The sequence below is a fragment of the Bombus flavifrons genome, chromosome 7 (genome assembly GCF_040668555.2).
Source record: "Bombus flavifrons isolate JBK064 chromosome 7, iyBomFlav1_principal, whole genome shotgun sequence".
Classification (NCBI taxonomy): Eukaryota; Metazoa; Arthropoda; class Insecta; order Hymenoptera; family Apidae; genus Bombus; species Bombus flavifrons.
In genome coordinates this window covers 6730021-6753250 of record NC_138448.1, presented here as the reverse complement: position 1 = coordinate 6753250, position 23230 = coordinate 6730021, and the positions used below count along the sequence as shown (strand labels likewise).

General features: G+C 39.4%; 2 protein-coding genes across 9 annotated transcripts in view; one reads left to right on the top strand and one right to left on the bottom strand.

Moving 5' to 3' along the window:
• The first annotated feature begins 186 nt into the window (after positions 1-186).
• LOC138181517 (myosin heavy chain, cardiac muscle isoform) lies at positions 187-14805 on the top strand. Of its 6 annotated transcripts, none has more exons than XM_069116358.1 (16): positions 285-338; positions 440-480; positions 3314-3591; positions 3718-3819; positions 6179-7018; positions 7416-7809; positions 8312-8664; positions 9524-9955; positions 10349-10522; positions 10625-10831; positions 11178-11429; positions 11513-11799; positions 12025-12127; positions 12275-12463; positions 12551-13594; positions 14182-14805. In XM_069116358.1, exons 3-16 carry the CDS (start codon positions 3412-3414, stop codon positions 14275-14277), a joined length of 4653 nt encoding a protein of 1550 aa, XP_068972459.1. In that variant the 5' UTR covers positions 285-338; positions 440-480; positions 3314-3411; the 3' UTR covers positions 14278-14805. The 6 variants fall into 6 exon arrangements, with proteins under 6 accessions (XP_068972458.1, XP_068972459.1, XP_068972457.1 ...); XM_069116360.1 differs by lacking the exons at positions 285-338; positions 440-480 and adding an exon at positions 1349-1486 and having other exon boundaries at positions 12551-12875; positions 13071-13594; XM_069116357.1 differs by lacking the exon at positions 440-480 and having other exon boundaries at positions 187-338.
• A 1456-nt stretch (positions 14806-16261) lies between these two features.
• Positions 16262-23230, bottom strand: part of ci (transcriptional activator cubitus interruptus) — a 144972-nt gene continuing 138003 nt past the window's right edge. For all 3 annotated transcript variants that reach the window (XM_069116347.1, XM_069116348.1, XM_069116349.1), the window contains 7 exons: positions 20481-20735; positions 19998-20162; positions 19751-19915; positions 19177-19599; positions 18414-18950; positions 18057-18314; positions 16262-17824 (listed from right to left, as the gene is read on the bottom strand). In XM_069116347.1, the coding sequence (XP_068972448.1) occupies positions 16358-17824; positions 18057-18314; positions 18414-18950; positions 19177-19599; positions 19751-19915; positions 19998-20162; positions 20481-20735 (3270 nt within the window). In that variant the 3' untranslated portion in view covers positions 16262-16357. The remainder of the gene's footprint in view (positions 17825-18056; positions 18315-18413; positions 18951-19176; positions 19600-19750; positions 19916-19997; positions 20163-20480; positions 20736-23230) is intronic.

Genomic DNA, 23230 nt, shown 5'->3' with positions numbered 1-23230 from the left:
CTATTTCGTAATCTTCTAACGCTAACGTTTTCGTTGCAATTGCCAATGAAACGAATTTAATATATTTCAGGATTATTTGCAGCGTGACTTTTTTTTATATTATAATATCTCAACGCTAATGTGACAGGAAAATGTGCAGGAAGTTGAGACGTTTCTGTCCGCGAGCACGTGTACCTCTACGTCGAAACGTTTGAAAAACTGACTAAATATAGAATAGGAGCGGCGCTATTGTTAGGTTCAACACGTTTTCGTATCTTCGAGTTTCTCCTTCGACTCCGCTCTCGTACGGTCGTCATGGGACTTTCAGTGGATTTACGACGCCAGGAAATTCGCCAAACGTAAGTACCACCAAGCTTATTGTAATACGCATTTCCGTATTTTCAGTAAAATTAGATATAATTTTCTTTGGCATTCATTATTTTGTTTATTTCTTCGACAGCTGTTTACATAAATGATTATCGACGTCACACAGGAATTGAAGTGAGCAAAATATTGAATAATAATTGTTTATGTGGTTTTCTGGATGGTTAAGATGATGTAATTTATAATATAATATCGATAATTTTTGTTCACTGGTTTGAACATTAAATTACAGAAATTTTTACATAAATATAGATATTTGTTAACAATATATTAATAAGCGACTACAAATAATTTTAACATAGATAGAACGACATAATTTCTAGTAGATATTTCTAGTCTAGTAGACAATTTCTTTTCGCGGGTTTCAACACTGAACGATAAAAACTTGATACTTATATTAATATTTGATATATTCCGATACATAATTGAAACTTCACATAAATATCAAAGTATACTCTCAACGACGAATCGTCGCTATTAATATATCAATGCGCAATTACTAACAATGTTGGAAACGTTAATATATCAATAAGAAAGCAACACAAAATTCTTATCGGTTTCTTATCAAAGCATATACTCGCGAAGAACGAATCTCTACTAAAAAGCAACCATGTACCGATTTTTCCGCTCATCGTAAACGATACATTAGCAGCTACCAAACTGGTAAAAGTTTAAACAACCAATTAAATATATCAACAAGAAAGCAACAGCCACTTCCGAAACCCACATTTCCGTCTCACTGAAAAAGAAAAAAAAAGAGAATATAAAAACCTATCCTAACAAATACCTCATTTCTACGAAACACCGTTCTTCGAGACCAGATGGGTCATCTAGGCGAATTTAATGGCGTTCCACGGGCCAAAAAACCGATCACCGCAGAGATCCAGGAAGTTTACTGAAGCTAAAGCTTTCTAGATCAGAAGACTAGCGTCACACGGAAGTGGCAATCGCGCGTGCGCGACAACCGAAGCGAACGCTTGGACGTTCTCGCGCACGCGGTCTTTCGAAACAGTATTTTTAGAGAAGTGAGTCGCTGGCCGCAAGCGGCGACGGTAGTCAAGTGTCGCTGTTGACCCTAAGGAAATCGAACCCTGCGAACCATCCACGATTCGGATGACCACCGGTGAGTCCACTCGTGACAACCTAAATCATCCTAAAAATCGTCCGATCTGCGGAAACTACAACCGAGTGACATGTTTGTCTCGCGTCCGCCATTTGAATTTCCTCTCGATACTATTTCACGTTTCGCAATTTCCTTTGACTTTCACGCAACACTCCCTCGTGATTGTACCATGTAAACGCGTGGACGTTTTTAAATTATACTCGATAGATTGGAAGAGGCACGTTCGGACCGTTCTTATGCATCTAAATTTGGATCGCGTGCCGAACCGCTCCGTACATCTATTTATGATGTATTTATGGCATCGGACTTGCGACTCGTGTTCACGTTTGTTTCGACCCGTGTTCTGTCTCTGTTGATCGTTTCTGCGGCAATTGCACCGGATTGTCTGTGATTTGTTCTCTTTTTCCTACTAATTTCTTGGCAGAATCGAATAATTTGAGAAATATGATAACATTTTGAACAAAGTGGACATTGCTTGGCTTCTTTTTGGTTTCAAGAGCAAATTTTCCGATGAGTTGGACATTTGATGTGGCCAGAGTAAATTTGTTTAATAATAGTACTATTGAGTTGTTTTATTAGTTCAAGCGTTAATATTGGAAGGTTTGAAGAATTGAATTGGCGCAGTTGGTTCCTCGTTTCTGTTCTTCGTTTGTTATGCTCGTATCTATTTGTATATTCGTATAAGTTGTCATTGCGCATCCCTTTAATTACAATAATCTACGTGTATCATATTTATTGTAGTATATTGTAAGCTAATAGCTGTGTAATGGTGGAAAGTTGAAAAAATTAGATTGGTTGCCTCTTTGTTTTCGTTAGTTCCGTTGGAAAATGCGCGGCGCTTTTCGATCGTAGATCGAGTTATATTTAAGTCATATTTACATCGCGCCTCGTATCGCGAGGGAAGACTCGGCGGCACGCGAGTCATAAAGCTTGTTCGAGGATTCGCTGCCGTAAAAGAAGTAGCTTTGATCTCCAGTAGGAAGGAAAAAATGGAATCTCAAGCATCGAAAGAAACAAGAGAGAAATTCCGTTCTCTGATTCATTTGTTTTTATTCGAAACAACTACATTTTTACAAACTTCCTTCTTTTCGTGGTTCGTTGTTGCTCGTTTTATCAAGGAAGACTAATGGTAGATTTTAAAATAAAAGATCTAGACAGATATGTCTTCTAAAAATACGAGCTGACCCGGTCTGACTTTTTTCTTCTGTGCCAACTCGCTCACTCTACGAAGCTAATCGAGAGTTGGTATATTAGTGGCAACTAAAAGAATAGATTCGTTTATCTTCATGTAGTTCTCGTGTTTCGTAACTCCACGGGGAGTAAAACTGATAACGTTATCGGAAAATTAGCGTCATTTATAGTAAATGATAATAATGAGGCCTCGCGTGTGTTCAGGTGATATCAATACCTCGATTTCGTGAAAGTTTAGAAATTTTTATTGGAAACAGCTTTCAGAAACAGAATGTTAAAATTTAGTAAAGAGAAACAGTAAATAGAAGCATTAAAAAATTCTCATTTGACAAATTACAGAATCGTGGACTGAACAAGTAGAATCCCTCGATCGCGAAAATGCAGAATTCTCAACAATTAGAAGCATCGAAAGACATCGAGAAAATAACGAAGAAATTCTACGGCAAATAATATTTAGGATTCTATCGACTTAAAACTCTATAAACTACATGCTGTCATTCAAAGATCCTAGAATAATAAAGACTGAAAAATCATAGAATCGTTTGATAAATTCCAATGGAATTATAAACGAAGATAAGGCTACAATTAATAAAATGTACAAACCTTTGATTTGTATGATTTGAAATATGCTTCCAGACACCTCGCAGCTTCTATTTCGAAACAGATCAAACGAAGCTCTTGTAAATCACGACGTCAACGAAGAGATTAGCGTTTGCTAGTAGAATAAGTACAGTATGGGTGCGGCTGGCAGTAGTAGCAGCGCACCGTTCTCGTCGGCAGATTTCAGGAGACAAAGCGAGGAGACGTTTGTCTACGGGACGGAGGAATCCTGCTGTCCGGAATACGCGAACGAAAATATACGACAAAGGACGAGGACCAGCGCGTTCGACGTGGGTGAAGAACCTCGATCGCAGGTTAAATATAAAACGAATATTTATCGTGTTAGCTTCCGAGGAACGTCGAGACGAGACAAGCCACGAGAAAATACTTTAAACACTGTTATATATCGGATTTTATTTTAATTCCGTGGAATTTTGCAGGGTCCAAGTCCTTACGCGACCTTCAGAGGCGAAGAACGTTCCAGTCAAAGACCATCAGCACCGAGTTTGTCGAACTTGCGATCCCCACGACGAGAAACTTTGGTAAGCGAAGTTTTTATCTTAGGCTGCAGTTAAACAGAATAGCTGTAGACAGTTGGCTCGCGAAAATATATCGTCGTCCGTGATGAATCTTTGTGGATTCGGTGCACCGGAAATTCCAGGACCCAACGGAAGATAGATATCGTAAGTAGAAAGTAGAACGTAAACAAGTTCATAAATAAGATACTTAGGAGAATCCCATTTGCGTCGGAGTAGAATTAAAAGAGAAGTACAAAAGAAGTTTGGAATTTGTCCAGGGTGGAGACAATGATTGTTCGTGCATTTTCAGTTGACTAATTTTCTAATAGATCACCTAATTCATTCTTTGGAAGACTGTATGATCGATATACACGTACGTATATGGATATTCTTGATTGCAAATGTAATATTAAAGGAGATACTTGGTCGAACGAACTTGTGATTTTCCATTCGTGAATTCGAAAGGGCAGTTCAATGGAGAAATGTGCACACCACCTTTACGTCTCGTATTTCTTTTATTTCCAGTACTTATCTTCTCTTTATGACTCAACTTTCATCTTCGGCAGCATGATTCACAGGTTCCGATTGTCTCGGCGTGAAAGAAGATCTTTCAGATACAGTAATACTTCTTACATCACTTCCTATTAAAAACACCAATAAAACCAGGCTATAGGCCCACTCAGACCATTTTGCAAATATTCCTAGAAACAAAATTCCCCGATCTTGGTCGCATCTCGAGAATCAAAGCCGAAGCGTTTCAAAAGTATCTTCACTGATTCGTCGGCCAATTTTCTTATTGACATTGGAACTACCGACGAATGAAATGTAAAGCTTGTACCAAAGAAATTGAAATGAAAGATACATGAAAAAATACACATAAACCTATGGAAAATTACGAATTGATCATTTTCATTGCTTTGGCAGATCTGCCGTCACTTCGAGATAATAAATCTAACGTTTAAAGACTTCTCTAAACTAACAACGTTCTAAATCAACTTCCTCTTTTAAACTGTAAATTCTACGAATCACGTAATAATTTCAAACATCCGATCAGCAGTGTACTTTCATTCTGACTTCGTCAAATTACTTTGCTTTCGATGATCAATGTTTAAAATCATCTTCATGGTAGCAAAATCCAAAGTTAACTTTCTGCCTGAAATTCTCCGAAATTTTTGAAATCTCCTTTGAAATTCTCCTTCTAAACTATACAGTTTTATAACGTTCAAAGTCTTCTTGAAATTAGCAAAATTCTAAAACACACAGCCAATTCGAATATTCGCCAATAGCGTACACGTTCCGAATGATCGGGAAACGCAATAGAAAAACGCGAAAGCTTTTGTTCAAAGCTCATCGGCGACGTAGATGTCGGCAAGAGATTTTCCCAGGCGTGCTCTTTTGTTTCGTGGGAAATCTGGCGGATCTCCAAAAAGCTCGTGGCTCCTCATGATTTCGGGAGAACACGCTGAGTCACGGCCACCGTGGCGCGTCGAGTTCGCAGGCATCGATCGCGATCACGTGCCCCTCGTGTCTCGAGCTTCTTCGGCGAACGTCCTAAGCCTCGTGCCAGTACATTTTCGTAGATCGTTCGACGTGGATCGAGCTTGTAGAAGCTCTTCGACGATCCGTCGTAAGAACAATCTTTTTTGTAACGATTGCATGGATACGCGAACCTCAAGGAGCTGCAGAATTTTAATCAGACTCAAGAAAGGCTAAGAATATATAACCGAATTCTCTTGGCATCCGCTGCTACTATTTACGCGTAAGTTCTTCCACAGCGTAGAATCTGTTGCTCCTCTTGATCGCCAAGATTTATTGGTATCGAGTATTCGTTTTGCAGAGGATTTAAAAGAAATGATTAATAGCGTTTGAACTAGGGTTACAGTGGCTGCCGGGCATTTTGATATTTGCGAAATGTCAATGGTATTGCAACCAGGCACATTGATCATCATCATTGTGCTGGAAAAGTTTGAAACAGATTTGAGAATGTACATAGAAGTTATGAGACGTTTAACGCGAGTATGTACATATTTCGCAACAATCACAAAGATGCTTAAGCAATCAATTATACATCGTATTAATAAGCTTGGATATTCAGTGGAATAATCTTTAACATTTATCATACTTTTAAGATAACTGTTCACGCGTTCAAGATTTGTTTAATTTATTTTTTCAAAATTTACCTAATTCCTAGTTTCTGTCTTTCCTATCTTTCCCTTCGTTTACCATTGAAACGGGCGTAATATCGTGACGCAAGTCTGTAGAACGCAATGCAAAGAAAGCAACAGGCTGGTCCGCGTAACCATTCCTTGAACCAGAATTCCGATCGTCGATCGGCTCGGTTCAATTAACGTCTCTGAAATTAGTCCACTTATTTATATTGCAGTTGACGTACGCCGCGCAGATGACAGGTTGGCAGACGGCCGAGGAACATAGCCCTTCGTTCTCTCAGCAGAACCAAAAGGCTATGGAGGTGATCTCGCAGCTTGCTATGGCCAATCAGCAGCTGGCTTCCGCGAACACGGCGACTTTAGCCAATTTGGAGGCACTGTACATGGAGTTATCGAGAGAAAGGGAACTGAGAAGACGAGTGGTTTCTTCAGAAACGCTGGACGAAGCTTTGAGGAAGAGACTGACGATGGACGAGGAAAGAGATGACGAAGATGAAAGGCGTAGGATGGAGATTAGGATCGAGAGATTGGAAAGCCTCTTAAGGAAGATTCGTTCGAGGATAGAAAGGCTGGAGACGGTGGTGAAGACTCGAGGATTCGATAGAGAAGACGAAAGACAAAGTTCTACGAGTATCTGTGATTCGAAGGAGATTCAAGACTCGAATTGTCGACAGACAATCGATGATCTGTGTGATAGGCTTCCAAATAGTATCGAAGTACCTGAACACGAATTTAAAACGCAAGTGGACGAGGCTCGAGCAAAGACTGTTTCTAGAGTAAGCGTCGCGTACGTTGAGGAAGATGTTAGAAGCTCCAAGTGGAACGATGGTGATCGTTCGAATTTGCATTTAAAGAAATCGAAGGTTGAAGCGAGAGAAGGTAGATTAGAGGATGAAGTGGAACAGGGTGTAGATAAGAAAGAAGTGACGAGGTTGTTGAAGGAAGTCGAAAGACTGATGGCTGAGCGATCAGAGTATCAATGTGAGAACGAGAGGCTGGTGAAAGAGCTGACGGAGGAGAAGGCGATAGTGAGGAAGCTGACGAAGGCTTACAAGGTGAGTTTGCTCGTGTTTCTTCATTTTTGGAGACTCGACCAAATTTTTTAAATTTAATTTGTTTAAAATACTTGTCAAAATATTTTATCTCATTTTTGTACTTTATGTAGATAATATGTTACAATATATTTCTAGAAACCGTAATCATGCAGAAATGCAACGAGTAAATAATTAAATCGAAAGATTAAAACGAACTATACATATTATAATTTTCTGAATGAATCATTCTCCAATTAATGTTCTCATTCTCTGCTTAATGTTCTCATTCTCCATTTAATGTTCTCGCTCTCCATTAAACTTTTCCATTTAGAAGATATAGTCTTCGTAAGCTTTCTTCTGTAATTCAGCTTTTTATTTATCGAATTTATCGAAAATAAGAGCGATGATTATTTTATAGGAAGCAAAAACGCAACACGAGGAAGTAGAATCAAGGTTGGAAGAGCGCAGACACGAGTACGAAAATTTAATGACAAAGTTCGACGTCGCTACAAAGGAAACGGAGAGATTGTTGAAGGAAATCGATAACTTTAACGTGTTAAAGGGCACTGCCGAAGCGAAGATCTCTAGTCTCGAGCAAGATCTGCAGAAGTCGTTGCTGGAAAAGGAGGAAATCATAAATATCGAGAGCCAGAGGTCTTCGGAATTAAAAGCACAGCTGTCGGAAGAGATATCCGATAAGAAGAAGCAGATAAAGGCTCTCGAGGACGCTTTGGACGAGATTCAAAGACTGAAGGAGACTATCAAGACTGAGAGAAAGGGCGAGGATGATGACGATCTGAAGGAAGACATTGGTACGTTCAGCTAGTGAGATTAAAACTATAATTAATATCAACTACGATGTTGGCTGGGATAAAACATTTTTTGTACGAAGTAGATATGACCCGGGAATATGGTAAAATAGATGTAAGAGGAATCATTATATCTTCGCAACTAACCCTTCCAAAGGATACAATTTTGTTTAGGTCGTGTGGAAACATCATTTTCGCCAATTATTGGTAATACATTTTTTTATATTTTTACAAAAAGACATGTGATGCTCTAGGCTCCAGCAATAATTTTTTCAGAAATAAATACACAATAGAAAAGTTATTATCTTCGATAATACACATAATATATGTATTTAATTTTAAAGAGAAATTCGTGTGCTTTTGTGTTCAAAATAATAATAGATTGATAAACTTTGCCCCGATTGCTCTTAAGACAATTCTCTTAATTATCTTAATAAAGAGACGAAGAAAAACTGAATGTGTTACGATTGTTTAAACTATCATACGATCACTTTATTTCAAACAGGTCCAGTCGAATCAATAGACGATCCGCAAGAAAGTCCGCCTGTCGATCGCACGACGAACATCGAAGATTTCAAAAAGGAATTAATCATGAAGAGGGAGGCAAGGCAAAGAGCAATAGCAGCAGTTTCGTCGGAAATGGAGCGGCTTAGACGAGAATTAGACGCGGAGAAAGAGGCTCATTCGGAAACTTCAAGGATGTTGGATCTTTTAAGGTCCGCGCAGAAAGATGAACAAGCTCAAACAATCGCGGCAAATGACAGATTGAAGAAGTCTAGAGAGAAAGATCAGAAAGCAAGCGAACACGAATTGGCCGCGCAACGTCTAGAAGCTCAACGACTAACGAGCATTTTAAAAGTAAACTTTTCTTTTGTATTCTATTTATAATAGAGTATCGCGTAGAAAACGAAGGGTTCTATGCTGATTAAAATTGGAACAAAGTCGGTCGCTTGAAATCGGTCCTTTGTAAGTTGTTTTCAAATCTAGTTAAGACAGAAAGCACGTGCCGGCAAGTTTACACCTTTCGCTTTAAAAACAAACTTCTCGTGGAGGCAAGCAAACAGAACGAAACAGAATGGAACAAAGAGACAGTTTAACCTACAGAGTAGCTAAACGCTTAGGTTCCCACGATCAACTAATTTTAAAACGACCTTTGTTGGTAAAAATGGTCAGTCGAAGATTTCTACTAATTGGAGGTTTTGAAATTTCTATAGTTTTGTGCTCTAACGTTATTTTTAGCGTTTTAAAGAAAATAAAAAGTTTGTTCCACGAACCAAACTTCATTAGAAACATCGAAAACTTAACTCCAAAACTGCTTCCGAAATTTTCTGTTAACGTCGAGTTTATGTAACGCTCAAGTTTATGACCCACATTTTACCCTCATAAATATTGGCAAAATATCTCCGAAATTATTTCTGCAACTTATCTCAACATCGAACGCCAAAATTTGCGGTCTCATAAGTATCGAAATATTATTCGCCAAATTATTTTCGAAATTTTTACCTTCCTCAAACCTCCAGAAACTTATAAATCGAATTTCATTCCTATAATTATTGACAAAGTACGTATTTTCAAAATCATTTCTGAAACTTCCCTTGTTAATAAACTTTCGCAATTAATAATACAAACTTGGCTTTCGTAATTATCGAAAAGTTCCAAACTTACCTCTACAAATATCAAATGATCTAAATTGTAAAATTTCGCTTTCTCGCATCAGATATCCGACGAGCTGAGGAACGACATTCGCATTCAAATGGACAAGGTGGACGATCTGCGATACCATTTGGAGACTGAACCGGATCAACATCGGTACCGCATCCGTTGCTTGTCGGATATAACCAACCGGTCACGAGAGGCCGTTTACTTCAGGGAACGTGCTGCCAACGATCTGAAGGACCATCTAGCAGAGATTCTGCTGCAACTTGGGGACAGAAGCTTCTTAGAACAGAAGGACGACGTTGGCCTGGAGTGCGAACGTCAGCTGGAGAATATCAATAGCTTGAAGAGCCTCTACAATGAGAGGCTGAAAGTGCTGAACGAACTGAAGGAGACGGCAGTGAGAGAGTTAGCTGAAACCAGGGTCAGATTGGATCACTCGTTGAAAAAGTGCGAGTGCTTGGAGGAGGATCTAAAGAAGGCTGACGAGAAGGTATTAAGTCTATAAGTTATCTAATTTATTTATAAAATCATTTAAGTTTATAAATCGATACTCATGCAATAGCATGATGGAATAGTATTAGGAACATCTTTTGCAAAAAGCACTAAAAATATCGACTTGAATTTTCTTAAAGTTGAATGAAACTAAATTTAGTGATACAGGAATTTTTAAGGTAAAAATAAACTTGGGCAGTGAGTTTCCATGTGGTAGAAAGTCACCCCCAATTTTCTTTTTTCTTTTTTTTATAGAACAGTCATCATTAACTTTCTGTTATTCGAATAATTGAATGGAAAATGTGATATTCTAGAATAATATTCGAAATATGTCTTTTCTTGTGACAGAACGCACGTTTCAGATGTAGTTTTCTCTGTGTGTTTGGAACAGATCGACACACAGGATACGGAAATATCAAATTTGGAGTCGCAGTTGGGACTCACCAAAGCGGACTGCAGAGATCTTCAAAATCAGATGTCTCTGATTAATAGCCTGTTTACACAGATGCTGTTGGGTGCTACCTCTGCCGACATGGATCTCGATCGATTGACTCAGTTACTTCAGGTATTGGAGAATTATGATATGTTTTCCTAAAACTGACCACGCTTTTGCCCATACCTGTTGTGGATTTTGGTCAGCGAATATCGTACGATGGAATTTTAACAGGAGAATCACGACCTGATCTGCAACATGGCGAGAGAGGAAGGCACCGAGGCCGCCGCGCTTCCCAAGCTTCTTCTCGATTTAATCGAGCAAGTCGAGGGCAGCAAACCATCCCAGAAACGCGCTGACGGAGAGAACGGAACCGAGGTCGAAGCAGAGAAAAAGGAAGACGACTTACAACAAGAAGACATAGCTCACAATCTACCTAAAGTAAGAATTACAAATTTCATTTCCTCTTTCAAATATTTACGAGCAATTTAATCCTTTCGCAGGATCGTTAGAATCCTCCTCGCATCACTGAGATGTGACCTAACTGTACATCTCGTTTGGTGAATTATATTTGATCCATCTTTTTCAAATTTGAATATATTATGATTCATATCATTATATTATCGTATTTTTTGAAAAAAAATCTGTTTCGAAAGGATTAAATGTGATTATGATTTAAAAATAGAAAAAATAGAAAATACGTAAGATATTCAGGGTAGATATATTCATAAAAATGTAAACTCGCATAAAGATTCGCGATCTAATGATGAGATATTGTCTGTCTCAGGTTTGGCGTGTTTTATTGGAGTTGCTGAGCTGTCACGCAGAATGTGCTCCGTCCGCTTCAGCGGCATCCTCTTCGGACCCCAATATCTGTTACAAGTCAGTCGACACTCCAGCTGGTCCCAGATTGGTGATTTCAGTCAGTAAAACGTATATTCGCCTGAAAGAATTAATATTGGAAAAGAAACACTTGGAGAAGGAGATGAATCGAATGAAACAGTTGAATGTTCATTTAGAATGCAAACTCGGTGAACAGGTAACAAATAAGAATCTCACCTTTCCTTCTCCCTATTGTCTTACAAAACAGTTTTTTAAATTAATTCTCGCATACGTCTCTAGGAAAAGCGATTATCGACGGTGTCGGCGGAATTAAGCAAAACCTGGACGATAGTCGATCGAATGCAAGCACAACATCATCAATTGCACACGCACGAGAAGATTCTTCGATACGAGTTGCAGCAGAAGCGAAAAATGTTACAAGAATTGAAGCAGGAATTGGAATACTGCCGCGAGAAATGGGAATCCGCTAGACAGAAGAACACGAACACGGAATTAGAGTGGAGAAGTTTGAGAAGAGAGTTTGCAGCCAGAAAAGCTCTGGCTTCTCATGATTCTTTCAACAATAGGTAATTTACAGAAACAATATGAATGTAATTCATTAAAGTAATTTCTATCGTTCGACGACGTTAAGCGAAGTTATAGATGTGGTTTCTTTGGAATTGTTGTAAGATAGCAAAATATTTCAGTCTACGAATGCCTCCAACTAATTTACACGTCTAATATAGAATAAGAATATAAGTTTCCAATTATAATTTTCATATCGGTGAACTCTTATCAATTCTTCGATACAGTGCGGAAAGTGGGTTCAGCGATGAACGAGGGGATGATACCGACGAAGAAGACAATGCCGTGGAAGGAAGAATTAGATTAGGTCCACGCAGAAGACCGCGAAAGGTTACTAATAATTCGATTATCTTTAACGTCTACTAGAATCTTGCAATTTTTTATATCATACAAATATATTAGATATTCGTTCAAATACTGAAATTTTACATATAACAAAAATGTACGATATACACATAACGAAAAATACATCTTTAGGAGAGTCCTCGAGCACCAACACCAGACACAGAATCAGAGCAACCGACTGACACCGAGCTATCCGAGCCAAAGACAGGTTCCTCAGCGACACTGGAGCAACGAACGCCTACTCCAGAAACAGAAGCGGAGCTAGACGAGACCGAAGTCGCGGAGGTAACTCTAAATGCTGAATCCACAAACGAGTCACCAGTAAGTTAACAAACATTCAATACATTTTCTGTTAAATCCAAACTCACTAACAATCACAAAGTACTCAAGACTTCTCTCCTTCGATAGTTGATCCCAGGAAGTCCACAAGAATCGCTAAATCCTCTGGACCAGGCTCTGACAAACGTCATCCAGAATCTCATAGGAATCGAGAGCAGTATAAACGTGACGTCAGCAACCTTCGAAGCTGCAAACGATGACAATGTGACAGAAGACATCAAGGGTGATCATATGGTACCAACCATCGAATCTTGGTCTACAAGTCTTCCAGAGCCTGAAGGAGTCATCGTGAAAGACGTCAACAAAGCTTTCAATCTCAATACTCCAGTACAAACTCACAGTGCATCGACGTCAATCGCAATGGAAGATGCTCGAAGCACGACGAATACGGACGGTGAGAAAGAAAAGAACGAAGACTCCTCAAAATTGTCCACATCCTATGTACCTAGTGCAACCAGTGTAGTCAACACACAGCCTGTGTTCTCTATCGGGCCCTTTCCTCCGTCCAGCGTGGCACCTTCGATCGTGAAAAACGTCCAATTCAGCGATCCTTTGATCGTCGGTCCATCTAATCGATTTTTTGCTCCAGTTTTCGGCGCGTCGTTGTCAAACGGACAAGTTTCCTCGTCTTTCGACACGCCGACAAGCGAGGACATGGTGGGCTCTAAGGAAAAGCGACCCACCAAACCAATGGAAAGTGTTGTCGATTCGGATAACGTTTCTGTGGGCTCTTCGTCGAGCATAGAGACTGTCAAAGAGTTTGCCACGACAGAATCTGCTTCGTCGAGTTCACCAGGTGAAATTGGAAAACGAGACGCGAGTTCGGCAGAAGCTGGTGGATCCGGGAAACAGGAAGACAAGAAGGTTCCTGGTGCAAAGAGTAGGACACCGGAAGAAGCTTTAGCTGCCAGGGAAGATAGGTTGAAAAGGTTGGAAGAGCAGGCGAAATGGTTGATGAATAAGATGAGTGCGACCAATAGAAGAGGTTCTGCGTTGAGTACTAGGTTAGAGGAGCTTCATGAAGTCTATGGGGAACCGCCTGTTCCTCCTCCCATGCCTGATGTCCTACCTAGTCGAAGGTTAGGGACTACTTTGTCGGATCTACCTCGTCAGGTATGGATGTTTCATATATTGTAAAAGATATTTTAGCTTGTGAGCTTCCTGTGTTTGCTGGTGAATGGAATACGTGGTTCCAAGTTTTTGGCACGTGTCGTGTAGTCTTTGAGTTCACGAGACGTAATTCATTGGTGGGTTTCGCGCGTAACGTTCTATTAAAAGTGACTGTGGTCGTGGGTTTGATATTTACGTGCGATGTCATCGCAGTCTGACAGTAGCAGGTTCTTTACTTCAAATTTATTGAAGTCTTCTTTTATCTTTTCTATCTTCTTTTAAGAACAATTTTTCCTTATCCTTATATTTTTGTTCGTTGTTTTGAATTTTATTCACGGAATACTAAATATTTCGTTTATATAATCCATTTTTTAAACTTTTTACTGTCGTTACTTCTTCGTCTTAGTGTATTTTAATAATTTCAAAAATATCGGCATATTAACTAATAATTTAGCAAATTGAAATATTCTACTGCCTTTTACGTCTGCTATTCTATTTTTACCATTCACGTACTACATACTTGATAGTAGTATGCTTACTGATATGATATATTTAATAATAAGTTACAGAACGACGTATTTATTGTTCAGGTACCTGAATCATCGACCACCGAGGACGCCAAAAATACCGAGAAGCCCGACTCGAGTGGCGTTCCTAACGAACCACCACCCGATAACACGTCTTGAGACGCCTACAATTTTTAATCGTTCGTTTACGTCGCGTTTATTTCCGTCGTGCACAGAAACGTGAAGAACACGCTTGTTTGAGTCTCGTCTCGAAAAACGTGTCGGCTCTCGTTTCCAAGAGGAATTATATAATTTTAGGATGATTTTATCTTTTTGGACTCATCCTATATATTAAAAAAAAAAAAAAGATACGTATTTTTCACGAACAAAACGTGTCGTCTCGTCTAATAATTAAATCTACGTAAGAAATGTAATTTGTCTTCGTAATTTAAGGAAAGACTTTGAAACATATCATTGTGATTCAAAGCTATCGATACGAATATTTCTACTAAACTTCCTTTTTCTCCTTTTTCATGCTCCAATATTTTTATTATCAATGTACCATGAATTTATCGATGTAAATAACGTCTCGTTGTTCCTAACCGAGATTCTATATGTGATCATTCTGGAATCCGTTCCTGTTTTGTACCTTCTACAAATTGTACCTACTAATTTCACTGTATAAATAAAGATTCCCTGAAAAAGCCAGATATCTGTTATTCATCTATTTCGTATGTCTTCTGTAAGTATTGTTTTCTAAATATTAAACGCATATTAAACGCAATATTAAACGAGACAGGTAAGATTATTAGAAGCACTTCTAACGAGAATATTTCGTTGATGGGATCGATATGATTTATTTTAAAATAATTAACAATTCTCAGGATGTAAAACTCTTGTCATACTCCTTCCATTCACATACTTGAGTCATTACGCTATATGTATACCATAAGATATGTATAATATTCACAAAACTCCTTGCCCTTCGTAGATATAATAAAATTCGTACAAAATCGTTTGTATAACAAAAGGAAAGAAGAAAAAGAAAACAGCTCTAGATACGTTAAATTCTCAACTGTTCAACGTACTCTTTAATTTCTCATCGATCGACACGACGATGAAAGGCACTCGACGATAATACATTTTATAAAATTAGAGGGATTCTATTATGATCGTTTCGGTCGATCAAAAGACCAAATATATATAATCTAGAAACGTTTCTTCAGTTGCCTTGCACTTCTTTTTTTTACAATGATTCTTATGAAAGACACACGCATAAAGCTACTCGTTCGTCCATCAGTACACACATTCGACACATTTTTACGAAATGATTGTCTAATTGTATCATGCACGTTGTCCATGAGCGTTGATTAATAATCTCTTATATTAGTATGATTTATCTACACATCGTTATATCCTAGTATTGGCTGTCTATTTTTTCATCTCGATCGATTAATCTCATTAGCAGGTCGCACCATCGCATAGAAAATGTATTTTTATAAAGTTACCATGTACGTCGTTTACCATTCGCTGTTAACGTTAAGAAGATAAAATTACGATGACACGATAAGAACGGTATGTTGGCACGCTTTGAAAAGACTGGTCGTACAAAAATACGGTTACAAGGATGTTCTCGAAAAGTATCTCACAATCTCTGACGCGGTGTCGATATTCACACGCGTAAAATTTTGTGCGACAAAATTCAACGGAGATCCAACGGAGATCTCGCCCGTAAGCGTAGTGCTTTGATAATCCTATAAATTTCGCTTGACAGAATTTTAAACGTTAAACGTCTTAAATACAATCCTCCAAAAATAATAAATTACTCCGTTATTCCATTTAGCTTAGCTCTGTAAGGCACCCCGAGGTTCCGTCAATTTTTGTACAAAATACATACTACACCCTATAAACAACGCAGCGTAGTAGAAAACACATTTGAACTCTCTCGTAATACGTATCACTTCGACTGCGATCGTTCCTCAATCACCGAGAACGTCATTCATCTTTCGAGGTCGCAATCCACAATTCTAATTAACAATTAATTTAAGCGATCGTCGACTGGGCGCTTAACAATTACGAAATGCGCTCGTTTCTACACAAAGAATAAGAAAAAACCTTCGGTCTTTATCAAAAATACAAAAAGTTCCATCTCGATGGATTATTTCTTCGTTCCAACATTCTTATTAAACGATAGTATCAAAAAAGGTTACGTTAGAAAATATATATCTATATTTATATATTCATATCGCGATTACGATATTCACTGAATCATCTGTAAGTATCTGTTCTCCTCGAGCAACGAACTCAGAGACGAAGTCATGTCGTTGACCACCATATTGGCACTTGATGGCAATGGCTGTGGCAGCGACATGGGGTGAGTAGAACTAGAGACATTTGTTTCGTGGGTCTGTGCGTTTCCAGACCAGTTTCTGCACTGTTGCACATACTCCAGTGTCCTTCTGTACGAATCTTGTCTCATTCCTTGAGGAGGCTTCATAGGAGATCCTTGTTGAGACTGACTGATGTCTCTACATTGAATCTCTGGCATAGCAGCACCGGTTTGCTCGTGGTAACACTGATCTCCACCGTAACCCCATTGACAGTTACAATTGTACTGTTGATGATTTGGAGGATTGGTTCGAGCACAATTGTGTGTACAAGTATGTTGCTGCTGTTGTATCCTGCAATTGGTCTGTTGAGCAGTGCACAACTGTGGAGACGTCCTCTTCGGTAAAGCAGAATCGTTCACTGATCTATGGCCACCATTGGGATGAGCGCAATTGGCCATTTGCAGGCAAGGTGTATTTTGCTGTGATGCTTGCTGTTGACAGCCTTGGAGACTGGTTATGTTGGTGATTGGTTTAGCCTGGTTGTTGATGTTCAGCTGAGAACAGTGTGGCGACATCTGAGCACATTGGTTGGGCACCGTGCTTTGCTGAACAGGGTGAATATTTGACACCTGGCCATTAGGTGTCACCATTGGCCTGGTACATTGATTGGCTACTTGACCACACTGTGGATTAGCATGGCTCATAGTTGTCTGATTAGATATAGCTGGCTGTTGAGTGCAGTGAGGAGACAATTGTGGACAATTGCCAGCTGATCGCATCTGCACGCACTGTTGTTGGTTCATAGAGCTGTGATTCGGTGGAGCACAAACGGGGTTTGTGTGGTGGTTCACTTGGCTGGTTGGATTTCCGGTACAGTTCGCGTTCATTTGTGCCTGACAATTGTAACTAGGGTAGTAGCCATGGTGCATGTGGTTTTGGGGACAGTTCCTAGTTAACTGAGCAGAGTTTTGAGGAAGATTTTGTGGAGGATGCTGAGGCGCTAGGGCACCAGCTGCTGGTGAAGTTAGAGGCTGATCGCTGATGTGACTGGGAGCGTAGTGAGATCCTGGTGACATGACTTGACCCGCTGCTGGACTGAGCACTTGCCCGCCGTTCGGTTGAGATGGATAAGAGGGTGGAGGACAGTATTGTGAATTAGGTTGAGGAGGTCTAGAGCTAGGACATTGGTTGTAAGGAGATGGAGAGGTATTCTGATAGTTCGTGCATGTTGGTTGAGCTGGTTGTGGTGGCGGGTAGCAGGTTTGTTGGTGAGACTGGTTGTAGTTGCAAGTAGGCTGTATTTGACGTTGGTAGTGCAAGGGATTTGTGCAAATTGGGGACTGGCAAATTGGTAAGGGACTGCTGCGGCAATTCACCTGAGTTCCTCCTGCTTGAACCTGCGGAAAGAAAAAATAGATTAGTAAATACATTGATTGATTAGTTTATAACAAATTGTTTATCATTATAAGTTGTTTCCCCCAAAATTTAATTGGAAAGTATTTCTGGAATAACATCGCTACTTGTTTCACGATACACTTGTTACAACACGATCTTCCGATTCATTGAAGCTTAAGCGAACACTGCTTTATAGAACTAACTACGTATGAGATGCTTTAAGAAAACACTTACTTGATTCAAGTACTGCATCATCTCATCAGGAATGACCAGCTTATTCTCCACCATTTCACCTTCTCCAACCTCATCCAAAATTACTTCTTGATTAGGATGATGTTCTGGAAGTTGAGCAGATCTTGGTCTGGGTGGTACAGGCGGTGAATTTCTTTGGGTCTGGTGACCCCTGGTGGGTTCTGACATGCGACGATCACCGGATGGTTGCGTACAATGGCCGCTTGGACCGTTCCAATCTCCTGGCATACCCTGGATACCCTAAGTTTATCGTTACGTTACATTAAATGTTCCACGCAAATTATTAATCCAACCAAAATAAACGTAATAAGAAAAGGGATAAAATATTCATCTACCAACCTGAAGAGACATATTTTGCGTCTGAACGACAAGATTGCTCGTCGAGTAAGGTCCTTGAAGGTGACTCGGTGGGTTCATTCTACCGGAAGTGGTACTCATTTGACTGCTTCTTCGTGATGTTCCTGGACTGATGGGATCGTAGAAGCTTCCAGGTCCAGTTTGACCCATTCTGACAGCGCTGACCCCGCTAGCCTGGCTGCTTCTTCTACTACCAAAGTCCGTGGACTTCATGCTACCGTAATAAGTGCTCACAGTACTGTTGCTGTCCCTTCGTGGCTCGTTGAGAGGTTGCAGCCTGAGTTGCAGGTCAGAAAGACTCGTTTGACGGGCGGGACCGCCACCCTCCATCTTCAGGTCAGTGATCCTCCTGTTCAGGTCCCCGATGTTACCCTGAGGACCCATACCACGTGTTCCCCTCATACCGGACACGCTTACTGGCAAGCTCGGCATGCCCTTTGCGTTCAGTCTGCCTTTCAGACGATTCCTCGAAGCAGGAGGAGGAGGTTGTTGTTGCTGCTGCGATTCCATTCCGCCAACCTGTTGGATTAATCAGAAATTGATCATTTTAGATTGAGTAATTTAAATTTGTTATTGCAAACGTAGAACGAAAATGTAGCTTATCGTTGTTACTGAAATCGTCTTCTACATATTTTGTATCTCTGTTTATTATTATAATCAAATATTTCCCATTTATGATTTACAGTTATACGACCGCCTTATATTGTCAGGAATATTGCTAAGCTCAAAGAAGTATACAACTTACCATGGCACGTAGAGCAACTGGCAGATCAGCGATATCCAAGTCATCGGGTTCCTCGTTCCAAGGTTCCTCAGCCAAGGCAACGCCATCACCAGTCAATGCACTGACACCAGCAACTTCGTCATTGCAACCACCAACTAATGGGCTGCCTTGTTGCTGCATCATACTAGGTGGACTATTCGCTTCACTTTCAGATTTCACACTCGGACTTGACAAACTAGGTGTCTTCGGATGGAGATCTTCGCTTCTGCTAGGACTATGGCCACCTGCACCAGCTTCGTCACTGCCTCCGCCATCTCCACCGCCTCCTTTGTGCTTCTTATTGGCGTAGAATTCTGCACCGTGCACAGTTTTCACGTGTTTTCTCAGAGATGATGGATCGGTGTACCTTTTCGTGCAACCTGGCGCCTTGCAAACGTATGGTTTCTGGAAATCACGGTGTTAGAGATTATGAGTACAAAGATCATGCTTTTAAATTTTGGAAATACAATTTAGGAAATTTTATTTTGGTGTACATTTAATTTTAGAAATTTTGGATTTAAGTCTTGAGAGAGTTGATTTTATATTTAATAATTACCTCGTTGGAATGAGTCCTGTTTTGGTGTTTCGCGCGATCGCTAGCATTACTAAATGCCTTGCTGCAACCAGGATATTCACAAGTATATGGTTTTTCTCCGGTATGGGACCTCAGATGCGTCTTCAAGTTCTCCAGACGCGAATATGCTTTGAAACATCCCTCGAACTGTAATTACACAAATTATAGCATAAATATAAATATTTAACTAGCACGTTGCGAATTTTCGTTCGAAGTTTCATGTACTCACAGTACACTTATGAGGTTTTTCACCGGTGTGCCTTCTCATATGAACCACCAACATGTATTGAGCCTTAAATGGCTTTTCCTCCCTCGAGCACTCCTCCCAACCACAAACGAAGCTCTTCTTGTTCGCATGTATATGGTCATTGTTGATGTGCTTCACAAGATCATCCTGTAAATGATAAAAATGTAAAGTATTAATTTTAAGAACCAAAATATAGAACTATTAAATTAACTTTTATATTAACACACTGGGACACACTAACACAGTATTATATAACATTAAGTTGTACCTATATATATTGCGTCTCCTCTTTTCGTTTATGTAATAAATATAAAAACAAGACGAATTTATGTTACAAGCTTACAATCGCATTGGATTAAAGTAACGATAGGAATAAAAGCAAAATTACGTGAAAATTTAGAAACTTGTATATATTAAGAAGCTAATTAAATTTTACAATTCAAAAAGCGTTATTAAAATTCTCACCTGAGTAGGAAACTCAAGACCACAGTCCCTCCAGTGACAGTTCGTTTCGATAAAATCTCCAGGTTCATCTCGAAGATCTTCGCTAGGGCTAAGTCCTTGAGGATGAGTAGGTGGTGCTGTGGTCGTGGCAGCGTTCGTCGTCGTCGTCGCAGGCTCCCTTTTTACCTTCGTAGAAGCTCTCCTCGAAGACGTGTCCGCCTCGGCCGTCACCGACCTGGTCGACGATTCTGACGCTTTTCTGCAGGACTCCGTGCTCTGCAAACCGATCATCAATCTCTTCGATTACAAGTCCCTCTGAATTACGTATCTGTAGCGGCGCATGGGTCATAGGGCGATTCGAATGGAGAGTGACTCATGTTGTTGTTTTGCCTCGGAGTATCAACACCGTTTTGATGTACGAGGTTTAAAGGTAAACGAACTCCGGACAAAACAATATCCCCGTTATGTGTAATCGTCAATCGGAATCGAATTCAAACTTTCCGGTACTCCCCTATCAATATAAATAGACGAACATGCTCTCTCTAGCACGATCATTGTAGTGAGTCTAGCAAGTTTAGCAAGCGAATAGCACTAAGCGAGCGACGATTACGATGTAATATACTAACTCTGTACTTATACCTAGAGTGATTTTAATATAACTAACTATCACAAATATACCATACGTATACCAAACCAACACGTTTGACACCACCCCATATACGTTTTAAAAAATTGCTATAATTCCTTGTTAACCCAGACTAATTAAATTTCCCTCGGTTTTATCCGACATTAAATACACGTTCCCGGACTTCAACTGGACGTCACATCGACGTTAATGGAAATAACAGATCGCACGAAACGTTCACTGTAATTTCTTACGTCACGCAGCTAAAAAAAGATTAATAACGCGCCGCGTATCGAACTCCAATTTACATCGAGTGTGAAGCGATTATCATTCCAGGTGATTTAAAGTTGGTAGCAAGTACGGAGGATATTGGAGAACGGATAGTTGCTAATTCGATCGCCGCAGGAATTCAGAAGGTTCGATCGGCGATCTTTGACACTAGGCCAGCGATTTTCTGAAACAAACAGCGGCGTTCAGGGTACCACAGAAGGAAGCTCGCCTCGTGACACACGATCTGCACGCGATCTCGCAATTATCGCGTACCGTATAGCCCTGCATTCAGCCGATCGATCGTTCCTTGCCCTCGTAAAACGATGGTTGCCTGCTTCTGTGTTATGATACAGACGTAGTTCGACATAACTCCGCCCACATTCTCGTTTCTACCTTACGATAAATTGCAACTGAAATGGAGATGCTAGTTCCAAGGGTTTGAGGATTGAACAACGATTGAATACAGTTGTTTGAGCAGTTTGATCAGCTATGGAGGAATTTTGAAAATTTTTTAGACGTTCGATGATAGAAAACTCGGAACGTTGGAGAAAGATGGTAAGGTAATTTTTAACGATATCGCAGTGCGATTATGTTTTGAGTATAACTGCTGGCGATTAGAATTTAATTTTGGTTAATTGTTGGTTTTAATCTTCTCAGTATTCGGAAACAAGAATATACTATAATCAAATTAATAAATAAATATTTTACAACTATAAGATATAAATAAAGAAATTCTGAATTATGAGAGTTTCATTTATAAAATTCTCTGAAAATTTTACCTATAAATGGAGTTTCCAACAATTATAGGAAGCAAAACAGTTTTTGTAATCGAATATGAATTTGTAAATGCTAGAAAAAATTAAACGAATGTTCGACAATATTTCGTAATTTTGCAAATAACGGTTAGTTTAACATTTCCATCTCTGGTAAAATATAAAGCTGACAGGCAGAAGATTTTTATTTTTTATTCGATTCTAGTAACGGTTATCAAATTCTAGAAGCTTTCACGACTTAGGTTAATGGAAGAGTAACGAATAGATGAAAGTAGTTTCAAGGCCTGGGAAGATATTAGGCAAACGTTCCCCAAGAAGAAACTTTTAGCACTTCTGGTTGCCGAGAAAGATACAGAAGGTAGATAAAGATTATTAACACTTTCAAGGCGCTTACGACGGTATAGCGCCATATTGCTTGATCGTGCGTCGAGAAACGCGTGAATGGTTTACTGGAACTTCCTTCAATTAAGTTGTCTGATCGTGAAATTTATCGTACACTACAACATCGTCGAATACCATAAACCGTACGTATTTATAATACTCGTTAAACAGTAGCAGTGGTAGCGAGTATTAAACTAATAATCCTGAATCTATAAAGCTACTACAAAAAGGAAAAAAGTTAGACAAGAAAATTGGAGAAGAAATTAGAAAGTAGGAAGAAAATTTTCAGTTCTAGAATGCTATATATATATATATATCTACAAAGATAAAAAGCAACACTAACATAAAATAGAAAATAGAAAATTCTCAGTTTTAGGTGCTATATAGAATTTACAAACTATAGAATGTAAAATTTGAAGTTCAGAAAAATGTTCACAGTGCCTGCAATATGCAAAAATACACAAAATGTCCAAAAGTAGAGTATTTGTTACTATACTTGATAGATAAAACAAATTTTTCTGTAAATTTCATTTCTTTAGTTATTTAAATATAAAAATGCAGAAAAATCCGCCGTCTATGTATCAACTGATATTAGCATAGAGACGTTACGACGACCGGAATTAACGTTGCAGGAATCGAGGAATCGATCTACCGAGATCCCCGTACAAGTAACCTCTCGATTACGACGTGCCTATAAATCCATCGATCACTTCCCTGTGGGA